The sequence below is a fragment of the Typopeltis vanoorti genome, chromosome 16 (genome assembly GCF_054136105.1).
Source record: "Typopeltis vanoorti isolate ZY-2024b chromosome 16, IOZ_Tvanoo_1.0, whole genome shotgun sequence".
In the NCBI taxonomy this organism is placed as follows: domain Eukaryota; kingdom Metazoa; phylum Arthropoda; class Arachnida; order Uropygi; family Thelyphonidae; genus Typopeltis; species Typopeltis vanoorti.
Genome location: NC_143564.1, coordinates 86,565,744 through 86,593,657, shown reverse-complemented (window position 1 = coordinate 86,593,657; position 27,914 = coordinate 86,565,744). Strand labels below are relative to the sequence as shown.

The 27,914-nt window shown below is 35.8% G+C and overlaps 2 protein-coding genes across 2 annotated transcripts in view; one reads left to right on the top strand and one right to left on the bottom strand.

The window, feature by feature from the left end:
- The window catches only part of LOC150098172 (elongation factor-like GTPase 1), a 451,514-nt gene that overhangs the window by 65,785 nt on the left and 357,815 nt on the right, over positions 1 to 27,914 (bottom strand). The window lies entirely within an intron of this gene.
- The window catches only part of aos (protein argos), a 78,639-nt gene that overhangs the window by 26,515 nt on the left and 24,210 nt on the right, over positions 1 to 27,914 (top strand). Inside the window, exon 3 of the mRNA XM_090406600.1 lies at positions 25,899 to 26,192. Coding sequence (XP_090262726.1) covers positions 25,899 to 26,192 — 294 coding nt within the window. The remainder of the gene's footprint in view (positions 1 to 25,898; positions 26,193 to 27,914) is intronic.

Below are 27,914 nucleotides of genomic sequence, written 5' to 3'. Positions count from 1 at the left end.
TCTAAAATGTAAAAAATTTCTGAAATATGAAACATTTTTTAAAGCAGTAGAAATATGAAATATTTCTACTGCTTCCTTCACGGGTCTTTTTCTACCATGCATTCACCCTTTTTTCTGTGTTATTTCTTCACATAACTCTGAGGTTGTCATATGGTCAAATCAACTTAGTTGTTCTCTTGTCTACTCAATAATATTGGCCACTTTTCAACTTCCCTCTTATTGTTTTCGCATATCCGATCGCGGCCATTAACTCGCACATATCTGCGAAATGTATGCATCTGTGTTAAGTGCAGAGATCAGTTTTTCCACTTTTTCAGTAACCTAATTTCCGTACAAAATGCTTTCAAATCCTAGCCACAATGCCCGCATGAATATCTTCTGCCGACTCTGAAAAGCTGATCCCAAATATATGAATGCTCTCTCCCCGATTTTATCATTCCTTTCAAACGCGCATAAGCCACATATACTCTATCCATTAATCTTTAACCCATTATTTTCAAGTTGATTCCTCTATATAATTCTGTCTCTTTCTGCACTTTTCTTTCAAGTGCAGGAATTGGCAGAATTCTTGCCAACGCTTCAGTACTAAAACAAATAAGTAAGGCCTGGTGCAAAGGAATCTTTACATAGAACCTCCCTTATGTCATTTTTTCAGATGTCTTACACCAAATTTATGTCGACCCTCCTTTAAATCCACCTGAAACATCCACGAGACCAGGGCTCCCAAACACTGTTCTAGGCCATTGTTTTCGTAATTACCGATCACGCCAGACAGGTCTTTGTTTTTTTAAGATGCGGTTGACGAAAGATTTATCAAAACTTGAATTATACCAGAATAATGTGCATGAGGAATTCATTTCGGAACTTTCTTTCTCCCCAGGACATAATCACTTCAAAGCATATTAAACACGATCACGTCTATTGCAGAAGCGAAACCGAAAAGAATTCATTAGCTCGAATATTTATTGTCCTCTTGTTTTGAACTGGAAATTCAGCACAGCATATAGCTGAAATACTTTAACTACATATATGTTTGATTATCCACAATCAAACTGGTTATTAAAATTCATATCAGAACCAATCCAGTTTTCTGAATACCATTACGGAATTCTCAGAAAAATGTCACGTGTAAGAAACGATATCTAAACGGAAAAGGTAAATGTGGAGGAAAAAAATCTCATTACAAGAAACAGCTTTTCTCCTCAAGGAAAGACCAAAGAAAAATTACGCATACATAGAGCTAACTTTAAAAAAATAAAAAAAAAGGAGAGAGAGTAAAAAAAAAAAGTGGGCGTTGGCACATTGTGTGCGCGCGGACGAAGGTTAGTGCACTTCCGTAGCCTCTGGGTGACGGCTACCGTGAGTGGCGGTAGAACTGCAGAATCAGGCGGAGATGGAGGTTGTGCCATCTAAGTCCAAGGCTGCCTTGGAGTCTTTACGGAGAACGAATTATTAGAGAACACTCTGTCACCTTTCTTCATGTAGTGGAAGAGTTATTATCCCCTCATCCGGTCTCAAGTGTTCTAATTGTTTTGTCGAGTGAGGTTGTGTGTGAAAGAGAAAAAGAGATTCGTTAATGGGAGAAAACCAATATACAATCGAGACAACGAAAAACTACTAGGAAAGAGAGGTTTGAATTATTTCTACTGTTTTCTGATTTCACTACATACTTTATATTTCTGATAAACAAGTTAAGATTTCCACCAATATACATAGAACAAGTCAAAATTCTCAAATATTTCAAGATAATGGCAGATCTAAAGGGAATTCCTTTCTACTATGAGATCTGCACTTTGCTTGAAAATGCTAGTGTAAATTACACATACACACGTTTATATATATATATATATATATATATATATATATATATATATATATATATATATATATATATATATATATATATATATATATAAAGTAGAGAAATGATTCCAGTTTCTAATATAACATTCTTCTTCTATGCTAGTTCCATTCGTTTCCCCAAACGAATCTAGAGCAGTTTCAGCTCATGTACTGTAGAAATACTTTTGCGTAATTCTACCATTAATGGCTCAAATGAAAAGACAAGTTTCAATACTGATTCTATATAGCAAATTTCATTAAATGTGATAAACGGAATCCGTGTTTCATCAAGCTAGAGGAAAATTATTATACCGGATCGTTTTGTCAGTAAAAACGATCATATTACTGAGAAAGAAGCGAAATTTTACAGGATCCCAAATGTTTATTTCTACAAGTCACTCTTAAAATGTTCCCATCGGCTTGAAAACATGGTGTGTTTAGGGCATCAGTCGGACAAGACCGAAATGACAAATTGTTCGCAGGTGTTAATACTAAACTACTGACAGACCGCATACCGATAAGGCTAAATTCACATAACACATATGCTTCTATATCCCGTTTGGGAACATTTGTGTCCTCAACATAAACATTAATGTGGAAACAAAGAACTTCTAGAATGGCTGGCCACGTGAACAGGTATTCGCTCTCCAATGAATAGGCAATGGGATTTGAATACCACCGTGGGCATGGATATTTGTGAACGTCTTTACGAGGCAGGCGAATTTCCTCGTCTGGTATGTGCCACCACCGTCCTGTTTACTGGAACCCTGAAGTTGCTTGCTAAGACTAATATATTACATTTTCTGGCTCACGCACGGTACCGTTACTAATGTGCCGTAGGCTTAAAAAAATCTTTCGTGGGTGGAAGCCACATAATAAATAAATAATAAAAACTGGATCCTCTAACAACTACAGCCAACCGCAACTATTCAAATTATAAAGTTTGGAATTAGGGTTTAGCAATTTCTGGCATAGAATGTCTGACCAATGCACACCCTCGGCCTTTCTTGAGGAAGAAATTATATCGTATGTGTATTTTTGTATAGTATGTATCAAATACTATAATTATATAATATTTGATGCAATTACCGCTCTCCTAATTCTGATTACCAGTAAGACCTCTCGTTATTAATCTCTTAAGGTCGATCTTCTATAGTCTAATTACCTAAACAGTGAAATTATTTTCAATGGAGCCTAAATTGGCTTTCCTTCTCTAACCTCATAAATCAAGCTGCAAAGAATGCCACAGTATCTGCTGTTAGCAATAATCTAACACAAATCATCCATTTATCAATCAGAATACCTGATAATTCTCATGATTTCCCAACACGCTGAACAGTTTCTTAATCCTCTCCATCCAAATGTCCATCTAACCAAAAGAACTGTAGATGCCAGTTCTTTTGATTATCCAGACCATACAAAACCCTGTCTCCGTTTCCTTTTCTACACGTCGCATTTAATAACTACTTTCAGAATCGTGTCCTGGCACAACAGCAGTATCAACTGGAATAATTGGATTTCTATGCCTATATTCTGTGACGTGGTTCCTGTTTACACGTTGCTTATCCAAATAACTGAAATAATTTTTACAGGCAAAACATTTCATCTCCCACTCTACACAAAATTCTTGATTATCCAAAGCCTTGGTTCTTTAACGAGTATTCCAAAGCAATTTACGATAAATTCAGTATATCTCAAATGGATCATATCATGGAAATTATCCACTAATGATGATGAGTCTCTACGCCAGAAACTGGGTTCGGAGTATTATAAAATGCGTCATAATAACTTGTCCGATACACGTGTTGGATTTTTAAAGAAGTACTGATACTCGATAATTTTTTCTGGATAAGTAAATATCGACAATTCAACTCTGAACAATTTCAAACTCTATTAATGTACAAACTTATATAATAATATATTATTAACAAACAATTATTATTATTATTATTATTAAGGAGAAAGAAATGGAATAAAAGATCAGAAGGCTGGAAAAACTGAAGCATTCCATGTTCAATACGTGAAGAACAATGAAGTTAGAGTCGCTTAACTTGGTAATAACTTCTAGAGGGTACCATCAAGAATGGAACAGAAGGTATGAGATCTGATGCTCATAAAAAACACTACAAACAAATGCACCAATGGCGATAATTGAAAAGATGCGTAATTATAGCAAATACCGATTTATACAGAAATAAAGACATAGATCATCTGATTAGTTCTTGTAACAAGACTGTTCATACAGACTATAAAGGCGTGATCGGGTAATAATAATATGGATATATGCAGTGGTGAGCTATAAGGGGCTTGCGCGAGCCCTTTGTTAAAATTTTCTCAAATTTGCGAGCCTCTTGTTCTTCCTGTTTATCTTTTTATTTTTTCAAAAAAAAAAAATTTTTTTTGAAACATATTAAGCGACAAACTTATACGGTAATCTAATAAAAATTAGTCTATTCGGCAGAGTATAGATTATTTGAAATTATCGTTTCAACTTCTCTATAACGAATGTGCCCAAGTTTGAAAATAATATAAGCGCATTCGCTATCTTTACCCTTCTCCCTTCTAGTAGCCAATCAAATGTTATAAAAGATTTCATTCTTATTATATTTTGATATTATTATATTATATTATCTTATTATATTAAAAATGTTTTTCTTATGTAAGATAAATTAACACAGTTGATTGTGTGCAAATATTTCATGTTTAGATCATGAAATATTTGTTTAAAAATGACAGCCTTTAGAGGTTGATTGTCCTCTTATACTTTTTGATTGGAATTTATACATAAGCTGTATTAATAAAAGTTTTGGTGTGAAATACGGTTTTTTTTTTTTTTTTTTTGCTCCTTTGTTAAAATTTCCATAGCTCACTACTGGATATATGGTTTTCCAACTTTCAAACCCCCCCCCCTTGGGAACATACAAATGAAAAAAAAAAAAAAAGCTTATGTACCAAAAAACGATTATAGGTTCAATGGTTGCGATAATAAATGGTATCACTACATGAATGCTAATATGAAATGCCCATTTTAATGAGTGTCTGAAATCGTTTCATTATTTGACGTGTTTTGCCAAAGTTTCTACTTCAAATGATATAGTAAGAGATTGTCATGAGGTGACAGAAGCAGATAAAATAGTTGAGTTACTACTTTGCAAGGGTACATCATCCAAGCGAGGTTACTGCTGTAATAATTGCAACAGACACTAATGTGGGAACAGAGGTGAATGAATTGGCGGTTCTGAAGATATTGTAGAATCTCAATATAAATACAGCTCGGGTTTTGCGAGAATGTGCAAGGGTACTGGTAATGCCTCTGACTAGGTTCTTTCATTTAAGTCTCAGCTCTGGTAGAGTGCCAAGTGAGTGGAAAGAGGACAATAATTCCATTGCATAAGGCAGGTTATCTAAGACTGCAGTAGAAAATTATAGACCAATCTGTATCTCAGGCATGGTTGTAAACGTACTGGAAAAATTGGTCAAAAAGAGCATTCAAGAATGGCTGGATAAAAATATGATACTATATGAACGGCAACGTGACTTTGTGAAGGGTCGGTGATATCTTAGTAATTTACTAACCTTTTATAATTTTTATAATAGAGTTAACATCTGAGCTGGATAAAAGAAATGGCTACACAATGATTTTGCGAAGGTATTTCAGAGAATACCACATGGAACTGTTACGCCAATTGTAATAAATGGGGATGGATATCACAGGGTTATGTGGATAAGAGAGTGGCTGCTGGATAGATATAAAAAAAAAATGGCATATGGAGGTAGCAGAATCGAGGCGAAAACGGTGACTAGTGTGTGCCACACGGTTCCGCGCTAGGACCACTACTGTTTATTTTGCACATAAATATACAGGAAATAATCTCAAAGGAAATATTCAGGTGTTTTTTGATGATGCAAAATTAGGTGCAGTAATGGTTAATCAGAGCGATGTGGAGCTTCCAGAATGATTTAAATAGGCTATCACTATGGGCAGAAGATAACGAGTATTAGTTTAATGTGGAGAAGAGTTAAGTTATGCATTTTGCTGATTACTTAGTACAAGCTGTGCACCAAACACTGATGGAAACTGTACTCCAAGAAATAGATGAGGCCAGGGATTTAGAGGCGGTGGTAGACAGGGAGTTGTTGAAATTTAGAGGGCATATTGCTAAGGTAGCTCATAAGATTACTTGGTCATTGAAGAACACACTAACAAGCAGAATAAGGAAGCTATTCCTCTTTATAAGGCATTGTTACATCCACATCTGGATTACTGTACTCAGATATGTGCTCCTGGGGATGAGGAAATGGTGAAGAGGATTCAGAAGTAAGTGACCAAGATGGTGAGTGGTTTGTGGAATGTTCCATATAAGGATAGAGTGAGGGTGTGTAAATTGCAGAAGTTGGTTGATAGGCGAAAACGAGGGGATATGACAAACATTTAAGTTGCTTAACGAGTTTTATAGGATTGATGCAGGGGGAAATGTTTCAGCAACTACAGAGGCGAGAACAAGAATCATTCCTGGAAGTTGAATAAAGGTATGGTTAGTAGGAGTGTGAAGACTAGATTTTTTGCGTGGAGAGATTTGAATGAGTGGAATGGGATACCAGAGTTAGTTGTGAGTGCTTTGTCTGTTAATCGACTCAAGGAGAGTATGATAGCGTGAATAGTTTGGGTCTCGCGCGATGAGCCTTTGGACTCCATGGAGATGCCCGTACAACAATAATAAAATTTAAAAGAGATACTTAACACATTTTATTAAAATGTATATATACAGCCTCTGCGAAGTTAAATTAGTCAGAAACCTTCTGCCAATAAAAATGATCTAGTCGCAACCAAAATTGTGTACACCAAATTCCATCTGTCAGAGCAGAGTTATTGCAGCCGCTAAGGATTCAAAATATTTCAACAAAACCTATCGTGCTTAACTAACCTAACTTGCACAGGCGCTAACAAATTTTGCGAAAATCAAAAGAGGACATAAATGGAAACATGCAAAACATTGGCACAGATGCAATTAATTTATTCAAAACTATAGGCAGCGGAATAACATAAAACGCAATGGGAACACGAGTGGCGATAGCATTTGCTTTCTTCTACGGAATCCATAAAAATATGCTAGACACATTTTATAGAGGAAAAAATCACAGTAAAAAGGAGTTTAACATTTTAAGTAATTTTTAAATACAGTAATTAAAAGTATACTTCAAATTGAGACATTAGTAACGTTTATTATTAGTTTAAGATAACAGTCCCAAAGCAGTCCTTCCAAAAATGACTATCCATATACCTTTTTCTCTGAAACAGTATCAATTTATTTATATTTTGTTTAATAACTGTAAAACCAACGAGAATTACGACGTACTTCATAACGGTCTGCATGTAAAGTTGCTTCACGAAATTAAATAAAACACAAGGCAATCCAAATTGTAGGTACTTATTAAGAATTAAATATCCTTCTTCACGAGACATCCAAAAATTTCGCCTACCTAGTTGGCTGAGTAGTTAGTACCGTCTCTAACTAATTCCGCCGTAACATGGATGCTTGTGAATTTTCAGGTGGTAGATGAACATTACACCTAAAAACTTACTGGAGGCCTCAAGTCGCATGAAACAGTTCCATCATATTTGGTCTCTAGAGAAGGATTTCAGGATTATGTAAAAAATAGATAACAATACAATATTATACATATATAATAAAAATTCTTAGCTCACCCATGATACTAATAATGTACAATAGGTTTATAACTTTTTCATGGGTGAGGGTCATTTTTTTTTTGTGCGTGTGTGTGGGCATGCATGTAATGTAGAGGATTCGTCTGTTGTGAGGGCAATCCACGAATCCACTTTCATTACACTGTGTCAGGGTACTGGAGAATTTAAAAATACGAATTTCTCCATTTGTCTTCAGATAAACGACCCGACTTCGTAAATTTATATGTGGAAGTGGAAGGTTCTGCTGATGCATTTCAAATATTATTAAGTGAGGTATGTATAGTTTATCGATTGTATTTTGTGAAATTATATATCGCCGTTACATTAAAACCTTCGATATAGTTTTTTTTTTCCAACTCTTGAAAGAAGTTCAACTATAAATTCTTAATAAACACAATAAGGGAGCTATGATTCTGCACTTGTAAATATGTAATTAGGCGGGAGATGAATTTCATCTCCCCGCTTATTGGAAAATGAAGTCGATTGAAAAAATTCTGTAGTTTGGTCTCTAAATGTACATGGCAAGACATGTCAATATTTCGGTGGCCATAACGAAGCTAACATTCAGATCTGAAAAAATCACAAATAGGGGTTTTAGATGTTACCTCGAAACAAAATAGGCAGAGCGCCAAGTCTTCCTGGCCTAGAAGAGAAGTTAAATAGAATGTGATGGAAGGAGGCAATGATGTCGGTGTTTCATGTATATGAATGAAAGATACGTAATGAATATTTGTCAGGTTCGAAACACAGCTGCTAAAGTGTGGAGTTCGAGATGGTCTCTTACTCCTCCTCTGGTTCATTACTGACAGTGCTCATGTATATATTTTTAAATATATACATGAACAATGGCAAAATTTCTTGTAGGAACAAAAAAAAATGTCAAAGCAATATGGACGGGCAGTACGTTTAACGGAGCAAACGATCCCTCAATTCGTCCATGAACGACAGTTGTGAAGCTTCTTGTGGATGACCATAAAAAAATTCGGTAGTTTCAATAATTCAGGACCTAAGAGCAGACAGCGACAACTGAAGATGACAACGGCAATGTAACACAATAATGAAATTACATAGCAACAGTTAAATGACTGCAGGATTTGCTAGCGATGACTGAAATCTTTTTATACTTATCTGTCAACATTTAATATTTAAAGATCCAATTTATTGAAAAAAAATTAAAATTATAAATTTATATCGATATAACTACCGTTAGGTGAGTAATTATTCGAGGTCTGTTCGAAAAGTTCCAGAACTTAATTTATTTAAAATATATACAAAAGCTTATGACCTACAGGAACATATCCCCTTTTGTTCTTATCCACTTTTGGTAGCACCTCTGAAACTGTTCTATACAAATGGGTTTGAGTTTCTCTGTCGTATCCTGTTTAATTTCATTTACGTCTTGAAACCATCGTCTTTTAAGTACGGATTTTAGTTTACAGAATAAAAAGAAGTCTCAGAGGCCATATCCAGTGAACAGAGTAGCTGAGGTACGACTGTGATGTTCTTTTGAGCCAGAGACTCGCGAGTTACAGTCTCGGCAGAGTACGCAGCAATCCTCATTTCGAAATTTTAAGTCAGAATTTGGTGGCAAGATCCAACAGTTTCCTGTTTCACAGGCTAGCTCAACACTAATTCACTGATTGTTGATGACCTTTTCGTGAACATGAACCCAAATCGTGGGTAAGGGATGTCGATGATTGTCTCCAAGGTGAGGGTCATCTTCAATTGAAGTTCGACCATATTTAAACCTTTTGAACAGTTCGAATGTCTTTGAGCAGCTTAAGGTATTATTCCTGAAAGCTGTTTTAAGCATCTGATATGTTTCTATGCCAAATTTAACGCAAAACGTGATGCAAACACGATGTTCATTAATTCCTGGCATCGGGACACTCAAAAGAAAAAACAAAAACTCGTGTTCATTCATCCAAGCACTGCGAATGGCTGAGGTGACACAACGACTTCGGGCTTGTTTCGTCATTTGACACGTTTATATACATTTCTGCTTACCAAAAAATACACTACTGTGCCCAGCTTCTTTATAAAAATGTGTCCCGGAACTATTTGAACACCTCGTATACATGAACTTCAATTTTTCCTTCAAACTTTGGTCGAATTAGGCATGAATATTAAACACGAATGCGTATCATACTCCAGCTTTTACTGTACAGTTCTCATATTCTGAAGGAAAGATTAAATTACTCTATTTTTTATTATAAAAAATTAAAAATACTATTAAAATTACTTGTAAAAAAACTATAATGTATAATGCATACCCAAATCCTCGGTATAAAATCCCCCCATAGCATACTATGTACTATAGTTTTACAACAACCTTTCGTGAATATACGTCACATAAAAATAAATAAATTAAATAAAACGGACAGCTCTAATAATGCAGTTATCATTCGGCCAATAAATTCTATCCTTAGCTCACTTAGGATACTGCTATATGTACAGTCTACAATCCTTTGTCAGTGGCATACGTATTAAGTTAAACACAATATATTCATACGAAATGTGAACAAAATTTTATTTCCCAGAAGTCAACCAGATGACACTACTGTAGTTAGTTCAAAGCCCCGTAGCTAAGCGTAGGCAGAGCAGAATCACTTTTGTTTGAAAGTGGTAGCTTACAAATAATTACATACTTCCAGAATAAAGCGAGTACTAAGTTCTTGTCAAACTGGAGAAAAACTGCCACAGAAAACTCCGCAATGTGAAAACTTTGTTTCAGAGAGGAAACTCTGTAGAAACGTCTGGTGATGAAACTGTTACATCATGGGGAATTGTTACATCACGAAATCGTTTCCAAGGGTCAAACTGTGAGCCAAATGTGGCGTCAACATATTGTGAAAACAAGTGGCGCGCTGGCGACTGCTTTTTCTATTACAACAATGTCCCTGCATGTAAGACATTCCTGCACAGACACGCACAATAACTCTTCTTTGCGAAGGAAATTCTTACCGAAAACGACATGACTGCTGTTCGGCATCCTCTTTATTGCTAAGATATGACACAGTGCAATCCCCCCTCCAATTAAGTTTGAACTGAAGGAGAAACTGATTTAATGACTTCATCATCATGATTAAAAAGAAAATTGCAGGGCTGTATATGTCGAGTTTAAAAACATGACTGCGAATGTCTTGAATAGTGGCGCAGATGCTTTGGCATGCTGTGTTATTTCGAAGGGGAAGCACAGAACAGAAGATTAAAAAAAAAAAAAATAGAAAAAAGGCAATCAAGAAAAAAAAATTAAATCATGCGTATGCAATTTAGATTACGCTGCACTTTTTTTTAAAATTTCATTACACTGTACTGCTTTTAGATCTTTATAGGTTTTAGTACTGATTTAGATCTTTATAGGCTTTGGTACTGATATGTTTTATGTCCCGCCGATGAAAGGCTGTAAAACTACAGTATATCAGTATCGTGGTCGGCCTAAGGAACTTTATAATTTTATTTTATTTTTTCATTATTTATTAATTTTTACATAGCCTCTAGAGTAGTGCTTACGCACATGAAACTGTTTAGGGCGATTCTTATACCTGACGATGATATTCATCTCTCACTAAAGAACAAGTCTGCTGTGCCATCCCGTTAGAGGATGTCAGAGTAATCCCCAGAGAATTTTTGCCAAAAAAAAAAAAAAAAGAGTATAACACCTCAAATACTTTGGGCGAAAGTTAAGGTTACAATACAGGATGCAGCCAAGGAATATCTACGGCCAATTAGGACAAAGAGACTCATGGATCTCAGAATCAACATGGGATCTGATCAAGAGAAAAAGGTTGGAGAAACAAAGAGATATACGAATTGAAGAATATAGGAGATTACATAGAGAAGACATCGTGAGGGACAAGGATAAATATTATGCTACGAAATGCAAAGGGATAGATTTCCAGATAAGAAGGAATAATTACAAAAGGATGCTTGGGTTAGTTTGTGAGCTTCATCACAAGTTCAACTGTAAACTGAATGTTATCAATTTGCGATTAAATTGATATCAATCAATCAAAGCACATAGTACTGTGAGGAAATTGCACAACAGAGGATGGAAAACATTGGAAGTGACTCCATCCCAGGGAACCTTGAGTTGGAATGACTTACACTTAGGCACGAGGTTGAAAGAGCAGTTCAATTGTCCAAGAATAATAAAGCCGCAGGTGTACGAGAAGAGATAGAATACTTGTAGATAGAATCCAGTCAGAATAAATTAAAGCCACAAGGGATGGAATGATAAGTATTTCATAGATTGATTATGAGGATATGAGAGACAGGAGCATGAAGGGAAGTCTGTTCATGAGGCCAGAATCGAGGATGAGATGCCTGAGGAACAGGCAGGCTTCAGGAAAGGCGAGAGTGCCAGAGATCAGATTCTTTACCTTAACAATCATTGAGAAGTAGAGATAGATTTGATTACAGTGCTCAAGATACCAAGGAAAGAACAGGTGCTGGTTAATTGACTGGCTTCAGGTAGGCAAGGGAGATGAGTTGAAGAATAAGGATCGGTGACAAAAGGGTTAGCAATCTGAGATAAGTTGATGACACAGTACTTCTCTGCAATGAAGGAAGAACTAGGATGAAGTAAGTATAGACAAAGGTCTTGAGAAACAAGTGTACCTTAACGGAAAAACAAATGAGGAAATCAGTACATATGGGCACGTGAGATTCAATCCTCAAAAAGAGGAACTGATGTTCAGAAGACATCAGAAGAAATTTACGAATATCTAGGCCCAATACTGAGACAAGTATTATTATTGATACCTAATATTATATTACTAAACAATGATCAGAAAACTCTAAAGTCTGGAAGGACAGACCTATTTCTACATTAACAAAGCTGAGGATTCTGGATGCAGCTTGATTTCATTAGCTATCAATGGATGTCAAACTTGGAGCTTAAAGAAGTCTGATAGGAAAGAATAGATGCTTTGATACGTGGTATTACAGGAGACGTTGAGGATCTATACTGAAAGGAGAAGACAAATGGATGGGTTTTAGGAAGGTAGAACTTTTAAGAGATTCCTTAAGAAAGGTGACAGAAGAAGGCTGAAATATTTTGGACACATAGAAAGAATGGAAAGAGTACTTCTCAAAACAATAATAGAGGATAAGGTTCTTGAAGAAATAGGATCATTGAGATGGCTAGATGGCGTGTCTGGAGTGAAAATTTCGGAGAGGTGACGCTTCAAGAAAAAGCCAACAACAGGATCACCTGACGAGAATTATTGCGGCACATCACCAATACACTTATCAAATTGGAGGAAGGGGGGGGGGGGAATTCACTTGCAACGAAAAAAGAACGAACGAAACGTGTGAGCGTTGACTTCACATAGCACGAATGGGGCATTTTTTTCTTTGTGGAAGCCATAGTAATAGGTTAACATAGATCAACATTCAGCAATTGGATACGCAAATAGACATCACGATGAAACTCGCTAGTCAGTTGCCACCTAAGCTCACCTGATTTGATCTCAAGATTTGTTTTTGGCGAGGCACATAAAAGACCTCTTATTCTGTTCGAAATGGAAAATTAGTGACAAAGATGCATTAGCAAAGAATCGCTGCTTGCAAATACACCATCAAAACGGACGTGGCTGAGTACCGTGCTGACTTGTCAGGCTAACTAGTGCGCATACGTGGAGCCCACTGAACGTCATTAAAATTTAGCGAATTTGTATCTGCGATGGAAACCATTATTTCTATTTAATAAATTCACGAAATATAAAAATTTCTGTGGTGGCAGTAATTCTGCTGGACACTATTTTCAATGAGTCAGAACTCCAGAAAATGTAAATTATTTTAGATTTGCTTCCAATAGTAAAAATCCTGCAACAGAAGAATTTGTCAGCAAAGAATAAATAATATCAAAGTAATCCTTGTCTGAAGCAATAATATAATCCATATATGAAGTATGTATGAGTTTTTGTTAGTACTAAGCAGTATAAAAATGTGTTTTTACTTTAGGCCAAAGACAAACACAAAAGGGAATGCATTAACAATAAACGAACAGCTTCATTAAATATGACATATTTACATCAAGAAACGGAATTCTTTTAATCAATACTAGAATTTTTCAGAAGAAAAGTGGTGAAAAGTTTAGTCGACAAAATGCATACGAATAACACGAATAAGATGCAAGGCAGCGTAATCTGATCGGAAGATCAATTTTCGTTTTAAAATTGAAGATCTGCTTGCTTACTTCCTATCCACAAAAGTCAGAAACACTTTTCCTCGCCAAAAGTTAGATGCGTAGGTAACCCGTTTTGTCTGTTTGGATATGCGTTCAATGCTCACGGCAAGCTCCAAATAGATATTGCTTTAAAATGTTTAGTTCCAATGTGCCTAATACAGGCGTTATACACGACAGCGTTTCTTATCAAGAATATATTGTATACACTAACGTCCAGTATTCCATGTACTTTTATGTTGTGGTAGACTGCATACTTGGTATCTACTTCGCAAGATGCTCTCAACAAATCATAATTTACCTTTCTATGTTAGGCACCAAGCGCTGTGGATCACACATTAATCCATCTTCACGAATGGTATTCCGCAGCCCCGATACTTTATTACTCACCTATGAATACCTCGAAGAGATTCCTCATCACTCCGAAATATTAGGTGACTAAATCTAAACAGTAGTCCATATATGGCCCTGACCGTGCTCTAATATAATAAACTATGTACTTAAGTATAAAGAGCTCTGTACTAGACTTAAGTATAAGTATAAAGGCTAAAACCGGTCTGGGTAGTGACCTCCCTCCATAATGTAATAACAGCATACATTTCCTAGGAAATGTGTTTTTACATTATGGAAAATACCTAAGAATATCGATCTGAACTTCCTCCACCTTTGCAACGAGTTGCCCGGTATTGTACTACGTACTAGGATCACTTGCATTGGCTAACGCTAGTGTCGCCGATACTTTATAGTTTACTATAATCGGCAAGAAACTCTCTGATTCCGATCTTTGAGTTTCTTATTCGGTTTTAAAACTATGCGGGATTTAATATCCCCTTAATTTAAGTAAACTATGTACTTGTTTCTGGGTGTCAATATCCATTAATAACTGCAATTCTCTGTAGTCCCGATCAGCCTGCAACCTGTTACCTATACATCAACTTACCATTTCAATATCATCCCAAGATCTGCTTACTCACTCTCCTCTAGTATCCAATGCGCATGCCTGAATTCAAAATGCAAAACCTTATATATATTTTAACTAGCTGGCCGTTGGCCGAGTGGTTAGATCCGTTCTCTAACCAAAAGACTACACGTTCGAATCCCGCCTGGGGAAAGGATATTTGTGATTATCTTTCACCTTCATACATTCATTCATAGAAATATATATATATACTCTCCCAGTGGATTGGATCGACATGGAAGAAGTAGACCTAACCCTTCCGGAATGGGAGAGGACTTCGCTCAACAGTGAGGAAGTAACAGGCTGAATATCATATCATATTTAGCTATATTGAACTAATATTTCCGCTCTTCTACCCACATGACACAGTTCTTCAAATTTGACGAAGATGATCGGTCTACAACACGATCATAGCATTATTAAATATGCAGATTAAGCAATAGATAGCCACCCAAGGCCACAAGGCATTTCTTCGAGCATTTATCGATTTTCTCGATTTCGTATTTCAATAAGATGGATATTTCTACTGAAAAACGTCAGATCCTTAGAGAAAGAAACCTACAATAATAACACGGGGAAGATGACTTAAGAAGGCCCTGAAGGTAAGGAATTTCCACTAAATCTTGCTGTAGGAGAAAGCCTTTTTATACTAAGAGACAGATTACTGGTAATTTGAAACAGCTGCAATTTTCTCGAATGATCTTTTGAAATGCTACGGATGCATAATGTAACAAGAATAAAATACATTTTTCTGATCCTCAATACTTCAAAAATGATGAACACTGTTTTCGAACATACACACGATTATTATAAATTATTAATACATATGAATTATTTGTAATCAAAAGAATATAGAAAAGTACAGGATTAGAAACGATTAATCTGAATGGTTTCAAACTAACATTAGGGACGGTTATTTAGGAAAGTTGCTAATATTATATAATGCAAGGGTTCCACCGTAACTAACAACATCGACGTTTTCATTACGATTACCAAAAATCGGAAATGTAAAACGATTCAAGCTGGACTGGTAACCACAACCTGAGCTAGCAGTGACTATGTTGCTTTACATTTTATTCGTTTTCTGCACACTACTCTTAAAGTTAGCTGCAGCTAAAGTTTGTGAAAATTTCGTTCTGATATCTGTTAACCGTATTATTATCCTTAATGCTTTAGGCCATTACCTTCGTCATACAAAATAAATTATACAGGGGTTTGACTTAATTCATGGCGAAAGAATTGGCAATTTTGACAAGCCCTTTATACATGTACAACAGATGCTACAATTGGATGTCAAATATTTCCAAGCCTGCGCTGTGGTCATTGTTGCCACCAAATTAACATGGCAAAGAGAGATGCCCTGCCTTCCCAAAACCAAATAGCTCATTACGTAGACGAATAAAGCGGAATAAGCAACTTCAGACAGGAAGTTCTGGTCGCCAAGAAATGATCCGATTACATGCTTACGTTGGTGGTGCAATCAGGTGTGCTTGCGGCACGCCATTCGTGAAAAAAGTCACCCTACATCCGGATTGTTTGGACGCCATCAAGTAGCCTTGCGAAACTCTAGCTGATCCCCTCGCAAAGGTCACTTATTGTCTTGTCTTCAGCAGTCGCTCATGCCAAGCTGGAGTTACCGGATTCAAATGTTCTTCTACAAACTCTTTCATTTATTCTTCCTCCTCTCCTCTTGATATAAATCATTACTGCCATCCTATAAATCTAATGCATTTAATCAAATGAATTTCTTTCTTAATCTTCTGAAGTGCTAGGACAATAACGAACATATTTCTTTTTCGCAGGTCGTTTAAATAAATGACGTACCTTCAGAATACACAAGCGTTATACACCGAACATGTTTATTTCTCTCTCTCTCATATATATATATATCTATATATATATATGTGTGGGATCAAGATCTCACTACAACAAACTCTCATGTCAAGAGATTAAGCAAGGCGCTATCTTGGAATATAATTTTATTTACACTATGCTACTTAAAACAGATCCAAAAAATATATTGCACAGATAAGATACCGATTCTTGGTATTTTCATTTAAGATTCTAACTGTAATAAATTTCATAGCTGTATTATCATTCACTAATATCGATTATTATGCACAATGGCTATGAGATGTATTCGAGGAAATCATAAAATGAAGCTCCTCCCTCCATTATAAAATCTTTCATGGGAAGTACGGATATCCAAATTTTCCACATCCAAATCTCAATAGCCATTCAAAAAATACTAATCGAAGTCTGAATTACATTAGCATGCAATTCAGATTTACATATGTGGGTGCAGACAATTACGCAGAAATCACCACTGTGCGTCAGAGTAGTATTTACTATTTGGGAAACACGCATGTGTGCATAGAAAAGCTGCGAACAAAACACTCACTACTGGTGTCAATCGAACAGAATCTGGTGACTGTGTAGCAACAGCCATGACGTCAGAGTTACGTGAGAAAGCACTGCGAATTTAGAAAGTATCAGGTAAGCACAATGGACGAAAGCAGAATGCTTTCGTCCATTTACAGACAATATGTAAATATTGTCTGTAAATATTACAGACAATATTTACATATTGTCTGTAAATTTAGAGTAGGAGTAAACTACTGTAGTGATTCACTGATTCCTCTCATTACCAGAATCGTTAAGGCCAAAATTCACCCTACTGTAACTCCGGTGTCAAGTTATTACCGTTCTTTTATTCGACAGAGATATTCAACAGGACACAGCCCTGCGAAATTTGAAGCATTAATTAACGCACTCTGAAAATAGTATTTTCTTATTCTTGTTACTCCTAGGCAGACAACTCAACAAGCACCATCGCCAACCCACCTTGGAATTTAGTTGCTTCTTACGCTACTGAAGGTCTCTGCGAATTTCAGTCCAAGCAGATAAAAATGAAAGGCAGAAGGGATCGCGTCGTTTGCCGGCACGTTTCACAAGTTGCATCATTCAAATGACTTTGACCAAACTGGCAATACAGGTATTTCTAAAATCGTTAAGTTCTCTAAGAAAGTCTGCCCAATCGGACAAAAATGAATAGTAGTTTGGGGAAGGAAGGAAGAGAAAAACGGTTGATTCTGAGAATACACCCGAAAGTTATACCATCCGCACAGCCAAATTTGGCATATATTTATTTATTACTTTGTTGATCCGCTGAGAAATTGCTGTACAAAAATTAAGGTATGTGTCTATAGAGGAGAATCAATTCCATTTCAGGTACTTCAGTAGGTACATTGTTCAAGTGTTAGTGTTCGACAGATTTGGAAATAAAGGTCCGTTGACAATTCTGGCAGAACTGAAAGACAGTGTTGTAAAGGATGAGTAGCAAAAAAAAAAAAAAAAGGTACGATACCGCTGACACAGTCACATGGTTCAACCTATTTCAGCCAATTAATCTAAAAGTGCTATGTGATAAGGAAAAAGCGAACTAAATACTGAGGAAAACAGGAGCTCGACTGCAATTTAGAAGAGTTACTCTTGGTGATATTGTTTCTTAGTTGGGAATGCAAATTCTCAAGTCTGCCTGTACAAATCTCTCCACTTTTGTTCAATTGTGTGAAGATGGGACTTGAAACAACGAAGAAAGAACTATTCTAAATTTTGTCGAAACCGACTGAACTATCTGTTTGTGGAAATACAAACTTTCCCGCAACCACCTTCCTCCATTTTAATCTGTTGTAAAATTCAGTTACACGATTAAACAATACGGTTGTTTGCACGGACGCGACGCCCTATACATCGTTATTTATTTTATTTTCAAGAGAATCTTAAGTAATGTCAAACAGCTCCCAAACTTGATCAAAAACAATTTTAACGATACGATTTATAGAGGTGCTACGAACAACAGATGCATTTTGTTTTGGTTGTTGTTTGCTAAAGTACTCGTTATTAGTAATCATTATTAACTGGCTTTTCAAAATTTGTATCCTGTTGAATATATCTGTCGAATAATAGAGATGTATTGATGATAATAATTAGCTAGTTACAGCAGGTCGAATTTTAACCTTAATGATAGTTGTAATACGAATAGTCAATGCAGTGGCGTAGCTAGAGCTTTTGCCGCCCCTCTCAATACACACCAAAAATATTACAAAAAGGCAAAACGTAGGGAAAGAAATTAAAACACTATGTTTATGTTTATTTTAGTTGTAAGTATAGTTGAAAACTAATTATTAATTAAGTAATAAAATTACTAAGTTAACATAAATAGAAGAATCGTCGAAAAATAAAATTGTGTCTCACGTGAAAAGTGCCGCCCGGGGCGGATCGCCCCCTCTAGCTACGCCACTGAGTCAATGACACTTTTGATTCCGCACTGGCTGGATGAAATTTAATTAACATCTAGCCACCTAAAATTTGTCATCTCTGTTTTGGTTTCAGTTGATCACTTGTAGTGGAAACATCAGAATTTCTTTAATTTTTTTTTTTTTATTCTCTGATGATCCAAGAATTCTGCTCCAGAGAGAATCGAAGAAGGGTGGCAGTTCCAAACCACGTGATAAAATTCATCTGCCGTAAAATATCTACGCACATAATCAAAACAAAAAATATCGACCTGTCATAAACTGAGCTGACGTATCTGCTGCTTTTCGACACCATTCAATAGTCTTTTATAAATACCGTAAATCAAACATATCTTCAAGAAAAATGAGAAACATTGTAATTGAAAAATTCCAAAACTGTACAGTACTTAACGTACAGTTTTGATATTGAGAATACGCTCAGCGCAGTATTAAGGGAAAAAAAAAAAAACGCACTAAAAAAGAAATTCATAAGTATAATTATAACTGCAGAAAAGTTTGCAAACACCGAAAGCAGGACCTGCTTTTTTTTTTTCTTCTTATAGTGCATAGAAGGTTGATTCTCATATTTTTACTACAGATGAATTAATACTTACCTCTGAGTATTATAACACTTAATTCAGATAATCATCAAAACCAAAAATGCCATTTTTCAGTATAGCCATTTTCGTCCATGAAAAGAAAGCGAAAAGGCTCTGGATTGAGCAGGAATTAAATAAGAAAAAATTCCCGATTTAACTTTTTTTTTTTAATTTCTTAAGCTTATCTGAAAATTTTATCAACAGCAAATCAAAGTGTTCTTCAACACTCGTGACAGCAATTCACATTTTCATAACAACAAAGTATTCAAGTCGTTACTAAGGATGATAGAAGGTCTAAAAAGATTTCTTTTGTACAATTGTAGTATCTTGTAAACGGTTTTTTTTCTCCCCCTGATGGATTTGTGGAAAGTGAATTTTATACAAATATTACTCTACGGAAAAAAATCTGGAAAACTGTTAAATTACAGGGCTTCCACAGATTATTCACTCCATTATAAATTTTAATAGATTCATTATTACATGTGCCATCTTTTAAAACAGTTGCGGAAGGGCGTTCTTTTTTTTTTCCCTGCAGAGCATCCAATAAGGACACAATGACAAAAAGTGAAGAAGAAAGCAATGTGCGCTGTGGGAAACCAAATCTCCATTATTGCATAGAGAAACTGGAAGTGTGCTTCATCAGAAAGTAGCTGGTAGGCCTACTGTATCTGATGAAGATAGGATAGCAGAGATTCAGGATGCACTTATCCGAACTCTGAAAAAAAAAAAAAAAAAAATCCATCCACCGAGTTCAATGGCGTATAATGTGGTTCACACGAGACTGAAACTTAACGCCTACAAATTGAGAGTTTTGCAAACTAAATGACAAACCCCAATGAGTACAGTTTATCATTGACATTCTTGATCATATTGATGAAGGGCATTTTTTTAAAATAATGTTGTTTTCAGTGTTCAAGCAATATTCCATCTGTCTAATAAAGTCAACAGACAACTGTATATACGAGGATCAGAAAATTAGCATGGATTTGTTGAAGATGAACGCGAAAGTTACAAGATAAACGTTTGGCGGGCTCTTCCATTCTCGCGTGACTGCATCATATTTCTTCCATGAGCACACAGTCAAGGCTAAACATATTTAGATATGGTTGAATCATATGCTGTATCTCAGCTTGTGTTCTTTCCGTAAGATGGGGCGCTACACTGAAGATTAAGAGGTGCGCAAGTTCCTCAATGAAAAGTTCCCTTTTCGTTGGATTGGGCGAGATGGCATAGACTCTCCCTGAATATTAAGCCTCTGGATTTCTATTTTTATTTATTTATTTATGGGGTAACATGAAGGACAAAGTGGATGCAAAGAACGTTCAAATCACAAAATTAAAATACTGGTTTGAAGAGACAGTTTCCAAGACACAAGACATACGTCTATCGCATTGATATTCTGCTAATAGGATTTATGTGGTAATTTACTGAATCCTGGTTTTCAGAAGTTTTGAGTGAACTGTGGTAGTCTATTTAAAAATGTCTTGAGATGTGTTATTAATTACAGCAAACTATTTTAAGACAGTTCCCAAAATAACGAATTTATTAAGCCTTATGATAGGTAAATAATTTATGGACACCAGTATTTTTAACAAAAACCGTAAGAATTACAATGCGAATTAGTTAATGGAAGAATTACTGGAATGTTTGTTACAACGAAGTAATTCGAAGTATGAGAAGGAATACTGTGTAGCGTTGCCCCTGAAACACGTTCACTTATTTCTGCGTATTAATAATTAAAAAATAAAAATAAAAATGTTTAAAAAATGCTCAGTGATTTAGCAATATGCTAACAATGCTTTGGATTGCAGGTTGTTTTCTTCAAAATTTTGAGGAACACATTCAACTAAAATGTGTTCCTCAAAAAAGAGGAATACATTTTAGTTGAAGAAAAATTCAACATGGAAATTACTATTACATGCAAGGCAAAAAAGGTAAAATTACCAATTACAAGCATTCAAGAATAGAGCGTTTCCGAGCGCGCGCACACACACAGTATTTATGTGAATCATACCAAGTGATGTTGTAAATTTATTTCACACTTAGTATTGTGAGTGGGTTGTAGGTGTTTAAGTCTGAAGGGTGTTAGGTGTCCTACATGGGATTCGAGCCTAGGTCTTTCCAACCTAAGGGCAGTGTCGACACCGACTGAGCTACGAAGATTTCCAACTGCGGATGGGGCTAAAGATTTTTACATAGTCAAAAACGCAAACTCTAGAGATCAAAAACAAAGAATTTTTCAAGTCGCTTCAACCGACCTCAAATAGAGGATGGTGGTGGCAACGGAAGTCGCCTGCTGGCTAATGACTTTCACATTTCACTTAACATTTCACTGAAGTGTTGATATTTTGAGAAATATCAACACTTACAGTGGAATTGGGTTCTTCAGCTGTTGGCTAGATGGCGAAAATGTATCCACTCGGTCAATTAAGCCGAGCTGTCAATGGCGTCTAAATTATTATTATTATTAGAGATAGTTGAACACATTCTATACGACTTGTTTATTATAGATGTAAATATAAAACAATTTCTTTGGGAGGGAATGTATCATTGTTATACTTAATTCATAAAATTAATTCACAATACTTTTAAATTATTTAAACAATTCAATTTAAATTAAGTATTTGAAATTATGTAATTAATTAAAAAAAATTTTTATTATTTTTTTTTTTTTTAAGTCAAAGAACTTTATGGCCGGCAGAAACGAGCAGCGATTCGTGGTTTGGACACCAAGTTATGATATTGGTAAAAATTAAGAACACCGTTACTTTGTGGGAACAAACGCTTGTTCCCGCAAAGCGAGAAATAGCAGAACTGCTAAGACAATTCACGGCGAAATACTTGAATCTCGTAGTCTTGTCGACCACGCTGTGCTGCTCTGTCCACGCCATTTCTTTCAGCTACAGTAAACAAAATCTTACTGACCAATAGTAATATTGTACTTAACAAAAACGGTCCCGCGTAAACCTTAACAAAATATATAAGGATCAATAACAATGTTCGGGATAATATATCAATAATACACCTTCAGAAACATATGCGCAATTATTCAACAGAACAGTGTATACTATTCAATAAATTCTATGAACTCAAAGTCGCTATAATAATGCATCGAACAACAACGTTACTAACCAAGCAGAAAAATAAAAGTTAGCTACTGTAGGCCGTTCTCGACTTTGGCCTAAATATCTTCTCCGAGAACGAATATTTAGACACATACAAGCCTTTACGCCATAAAAGTAGAAATGCCTGATGGCCTAGAAACTTCCGCCTCTAGTCCTTGAAGTGTGTAAGCTGAAAAGAAGCTGATACAATAATAAACTATAGTCCAGGATTATGGCTAGTGCTTAAGGTCAAGACAACCGTTCCCGTAATGAAGGAAATCATCTGTTCGGTAACCCCTTGACATCACGCTGGCTAACAGCGAGAAAGACGGCATTCTATCAGAACAAGTTTTATTTTATGTTTTCATTAGATAAACAGTTTTTATCCCCCTCTCCACCCCGAGAAAACCTGTTGATCAAATGGTAATGTGGATACCTTTCATAAAATGAAACGAAACCAAATGGGTTATCATCATGGTGGCGGTCATTTCACGATCTACTTGGCAACAGTGATGAAAGTTTCCATTTGTTCATGTAGCATACATTATACTGTACAGTAAATCTCCAATCTTTCCAGGAATGAATGTGTGTGGGTTGGAGGATTCGGGTGTAAAGTTATCAGCAGCCGCGCATTGCGTATCCAAAACTGAGAATGTATGTGAACCAAACTGGCAATAATTTATTGCCAGTTTGGTTCACATACATGAATGTATTAAATGCACGAATATATTTAAAAAAAGTTCTTGACTCCATTAAAGTTTTTATTAAAATATGTCAAATATTAACTATATTAATAACCGCTGACTAACACTGCGTTACCAACGGTACACATAGTGGAATCTTTGGGATCTGAGACTATTTTATTAAAAACTGGGATTCCCCAAAAGTAATCAATCTGCAGTATTTTTTGATTTTAGATTTGTTCAATTTTATAAGAGGAAAAAAAAAAGTTTGTTCACAAATCCAAGATTGGACAGAAATTTAGAACTAGAGGAATGTAATAAATTCGGAGGGAGACCAATAGGCATGCTTAATATCCACAAGTGTTTAAAAATACAATTCGTTGCAACTGAACGTGGGTATTCGCTAATGCCTTTGATAGTTTAATTTTACGCTGACAGTTTCTAAACTAACTTTACGATATGTTCTTACGGCGTGAATTAGATTTGTTAGTGGGAAGGAGGTTGGTATGACTGTACAGTGCATGCATGCATTCTATTTTGCATCAGTCGTGAAAATTTATCCATTCGCCTTCGTATCATTTTCGATATGAAGACGCTTTTGTGATTTTGTAAAAACTACCTGTATATAAAATAGACGTAAGCGCACCTATGTTTACGTCACGCTTCAGAGTATTGTTCTACAGTATTTCCATTATGCAAATAGTTTTTGATGATAATATTGAAGTAAACAGTGAAATCTGTCTCAAAGGCGACTTTGCATTAAATGATCACCTCTTGAATTTTATTTTTTAATACTAATTACAGTGCTAGTTTCACATTTTATTCGATAAATATTTAGTCTGTGTGATAGCTCAAGCAGATCAGCTATGGAACTTATATACTAAAGGACCGCTCCTCTTTCATCTAAACAGCACAGGAAACATAAGATTACTAGATTTCGAATAAAAAAAAGTGGTACATAACAACTGGGTCAAAACACACAGCATATCATTTATCATTAAGTTCCAATTGTTTCAATAAGCAAAAAAAGCTTTCATTGTTTTCCTTTAGTATTTAAGTATATATTGTACAATGATCACATTATATTTAATTTTGTACGCATGAATTCACCATGCGTAAGGAATTAACAGAAACAGCTAGAACCTTCCGCTTGCGATTTGATAATGATAGGTTTGGCTGTTGAGATCAGCACGCAGGAAAACTGGGAGCATGATGCAATGTTCTTTAAAAACTGGATATAGTACTCAATTGTTGTCTGTTTTCCGATGTGAAAAACCCAGGATCTTGTGTGGAAACGAATATTTCGTTTCTCAAAGGCATGCCGCTATTAGACACCGAATGTATGAACAGTAGAACATTTCCCAACGTCTCTGACAACACCATCCACCTAAACCGAGGAAAAAAAAAAAAAAAAAAAAAACACGCCTCGCTTAAACCATGGAAATGCTCCGTGTTTAGATACATGAGTGATAGACTCTTGAGGATTGGAACCTGAGCTTCGAAAAATCTAGCTATTTGGCATGACAATGATTTACAAGAGTGTAGATGGTACAGATTCATTAAGTCGAACAAATGCCTAATTCAACAGGATGACAATGTCGTGAATTATTCAAAATGTACTCATTTCTTTATGTGCACTTTAATTGCTCTCAGAGCAGGAATGCCTTTCACAATAAAATTTTCTTAGTAAGTAAAGTTCTCTGTATATCACTGTCACTAGCGATGATCTCGGCATTACACACACACAGGAGTGTTTATGAATATACGAGGCGAATCATAGCCATCAGCTGCATGCATTAGCGCCTGCTCTCCGGCCGGCGTATGTGTTTTTCTACGGGAAAACCCGAGTTTTCCGAATGACAATTCATACCACTTCTATTGAGGCTGTAAGCCACCTTTAGCTAAAAAGAACTGAACGCTTTCAAGATTGTGTCGAGAACAGGATGCATAATTTTTTTTTCCAGAATAATATCAAGGCAACTAAGGCGAATATAACAGCTTATTCAAACTGCGTGTTCCCCTGACGCTCTGAATGTTTTGTGGGTGAGGAGAGTGACTTCCCAAGATTTAATGCTAAGCGTTTCACACAGTCTACATAAAAAAAAAGTAATCTTTTCATATTTTAATGAAAATACTAATTTTTTTTGTTTCGGAGTGATCAGAAATGACTACATTTTAGTAGTCATTTCTGATCACTCCGAAACAAAATAATTTTCCAAGTGAAAAATTTTCACGTTGGAAACAGATTTAAAACGTGTAATTCAAAATTAAGAACAATGATAGAAAATCATTCGCAAAGGCTTTTATCCGGAATGGAAGTATACAGTTGTTGCTTATTGTCAAATTAAAATTAGTTTGTTGATTAATATGCAAATTAAGTGGGGACTAGTTATTTTAAAATAAAGAAATTATATAATTACTTCTCGGTCACTTCGATGCCTGTAAGGCACAAAAACTGCAGGATTAATGAAACTTTGTTTTTATATCATAATTTAACTTTTTCGTCGAATCAACTAGATTAAAAAGAAATGGGGGTCAGGGACACGAACTAAACAAAAAACTAGTTTATACATACAGATTGACCTCTTAAAAGAGAATTACGGCTGGCAAGGTTCTCCTATACTGAATCTTACTAATCCGGTAATAGTGATGATGTTTACAGGCTTACAGGTGCATGCATTCATCACAATCATTTTACTACTTGCACCTAAAGTGTGGGGAGATCCAAGATTTGAGACGCGTTCCTTTCTAACCTACCTGTCAAGTAGGCCTTCGTGCGTGCGTGCATGTATGCACGTACAAACAGGACAGGTAAGTTAAGTTTCACGAGATCGTAGTCCCTCCAGTCAACCTACCTGCACCCCCACTACAGAGCATAATAGTCCTGGCGAGTGTCATTCATGAGTGAGTCACTTATAAATAATCGCGTAGTACAACTGCTCAAGAGGAAGGTGAATGAGTGCGTAAGTTGGGCTGATGTCAAACGTACGGAGCACGAGTCTGGGAAAGTTCCCAACGTGACGCCGCCACTGTTCGCCGCGAGGAGTAAACTGTCCGTCGCTCGTGAGTGCCCACCCTTCCGCTTTGTAGTAGTTTACGCACAACCACAGGTTGTAGAGCAGTGACGGCCAACTGACTTTTTGGAAGACTAGTAAGGTGACTAGTCGCTCTCAGTGGCCATGCACTTCGCTAGATACTGCACAATGTCATCTTCATCGCTGTCATCAAACGCTTATGTGCAGGTGCATCGCTGGTGGCTCGCGGCAATGGGAGTCCTAACACTAGTATCCGTATGGTATCCGATCGCTGCAAGCAGGTTACCTATCGGTTTTCGGCACAGTCACAAGCTTGGGTTTCGCGTCTTCTACCAGATTGGAGTAAGTTAATTTTTTTTAAATAAAAAATCTTTCTACCTCTCTCACATTTTATCGTTCCTCCAGCAGTGAATAACCTAAATTTAAAATGTATATTTTTTCGAAGATATATAGCATACTTTTAGACAGCAATAATCGGGTTATAAATATTCTTTCCAATGGCATTAAATGGTTTCATCAAACTATAACGATAAATGCAGCCTATTCTAACGATCTACACAACATAATATACGTAGTCTATAATAATATACCAATGAAATACCTGAAGGTCTGATCATAAAAATCAGTACATTGTTTTGCTGAAGACAAATGTCTTTTGCAAGAAAAAAAAAACATTAATTTTCTTTTTAAAGATTTAATTAATAAACATGAAATCTTGTGGTGTTTAAATGACATGTTTCTTACAACAGGGAGGGATGAAATACAAACTATTTACGGAAAGTAGATTACAACGTACACCGTCTTAGAGATTTTATTCTATGTTTACAATAAGAAACCCCTTATACAGCAGCTGAATGGGTGAAGAATTAATACTTATGCTGCATGCCTTAAACAGAAATAATTAGAAAATGTCATCGATAATACAGAAACAAATCAGATAATACTACAGTATACTGATATACAAATATTTAACAATGCAAAGTTTATTTTTATTTTATAGTGAGCTTCCTGCGCTTGCCTAACTATGCTGTAAATTCTTCAGCTTATGTTAAACTTCTAACGTTGTCCACACGTTAGCACTAAATGTGCTACAGGTTCTACCAACCCTCTGTGCTTGAGATAATTAAAAAAATTTCATACAATAATTGATTCATGACACAGTTAATCAAATGGGATTTTTGAAGACTAGTGAAGCTGGATCCGCAATATCGAACTATTTTGCTACCAACTATGCCCATAATAAAACAGTAAGGATAGGTGAGTTTCACTTTCCATGTATCGTAATACTGACAAGTATTACGATAGTCTGAAGACGCATGAGGAAATCAGGAAGAACAACCATTTTTAATTAATTCGACATTCATTTATCTTCGTAGCAAGACCTAAAAATACCCCATCCTGTTTATTATTTCATTCCTTATACCAGTCACTGATATTCATCAACAGTACGAATGAATTTCTACAAAAACAGTCGCAGGATTCCCTTAACTTCCTTATC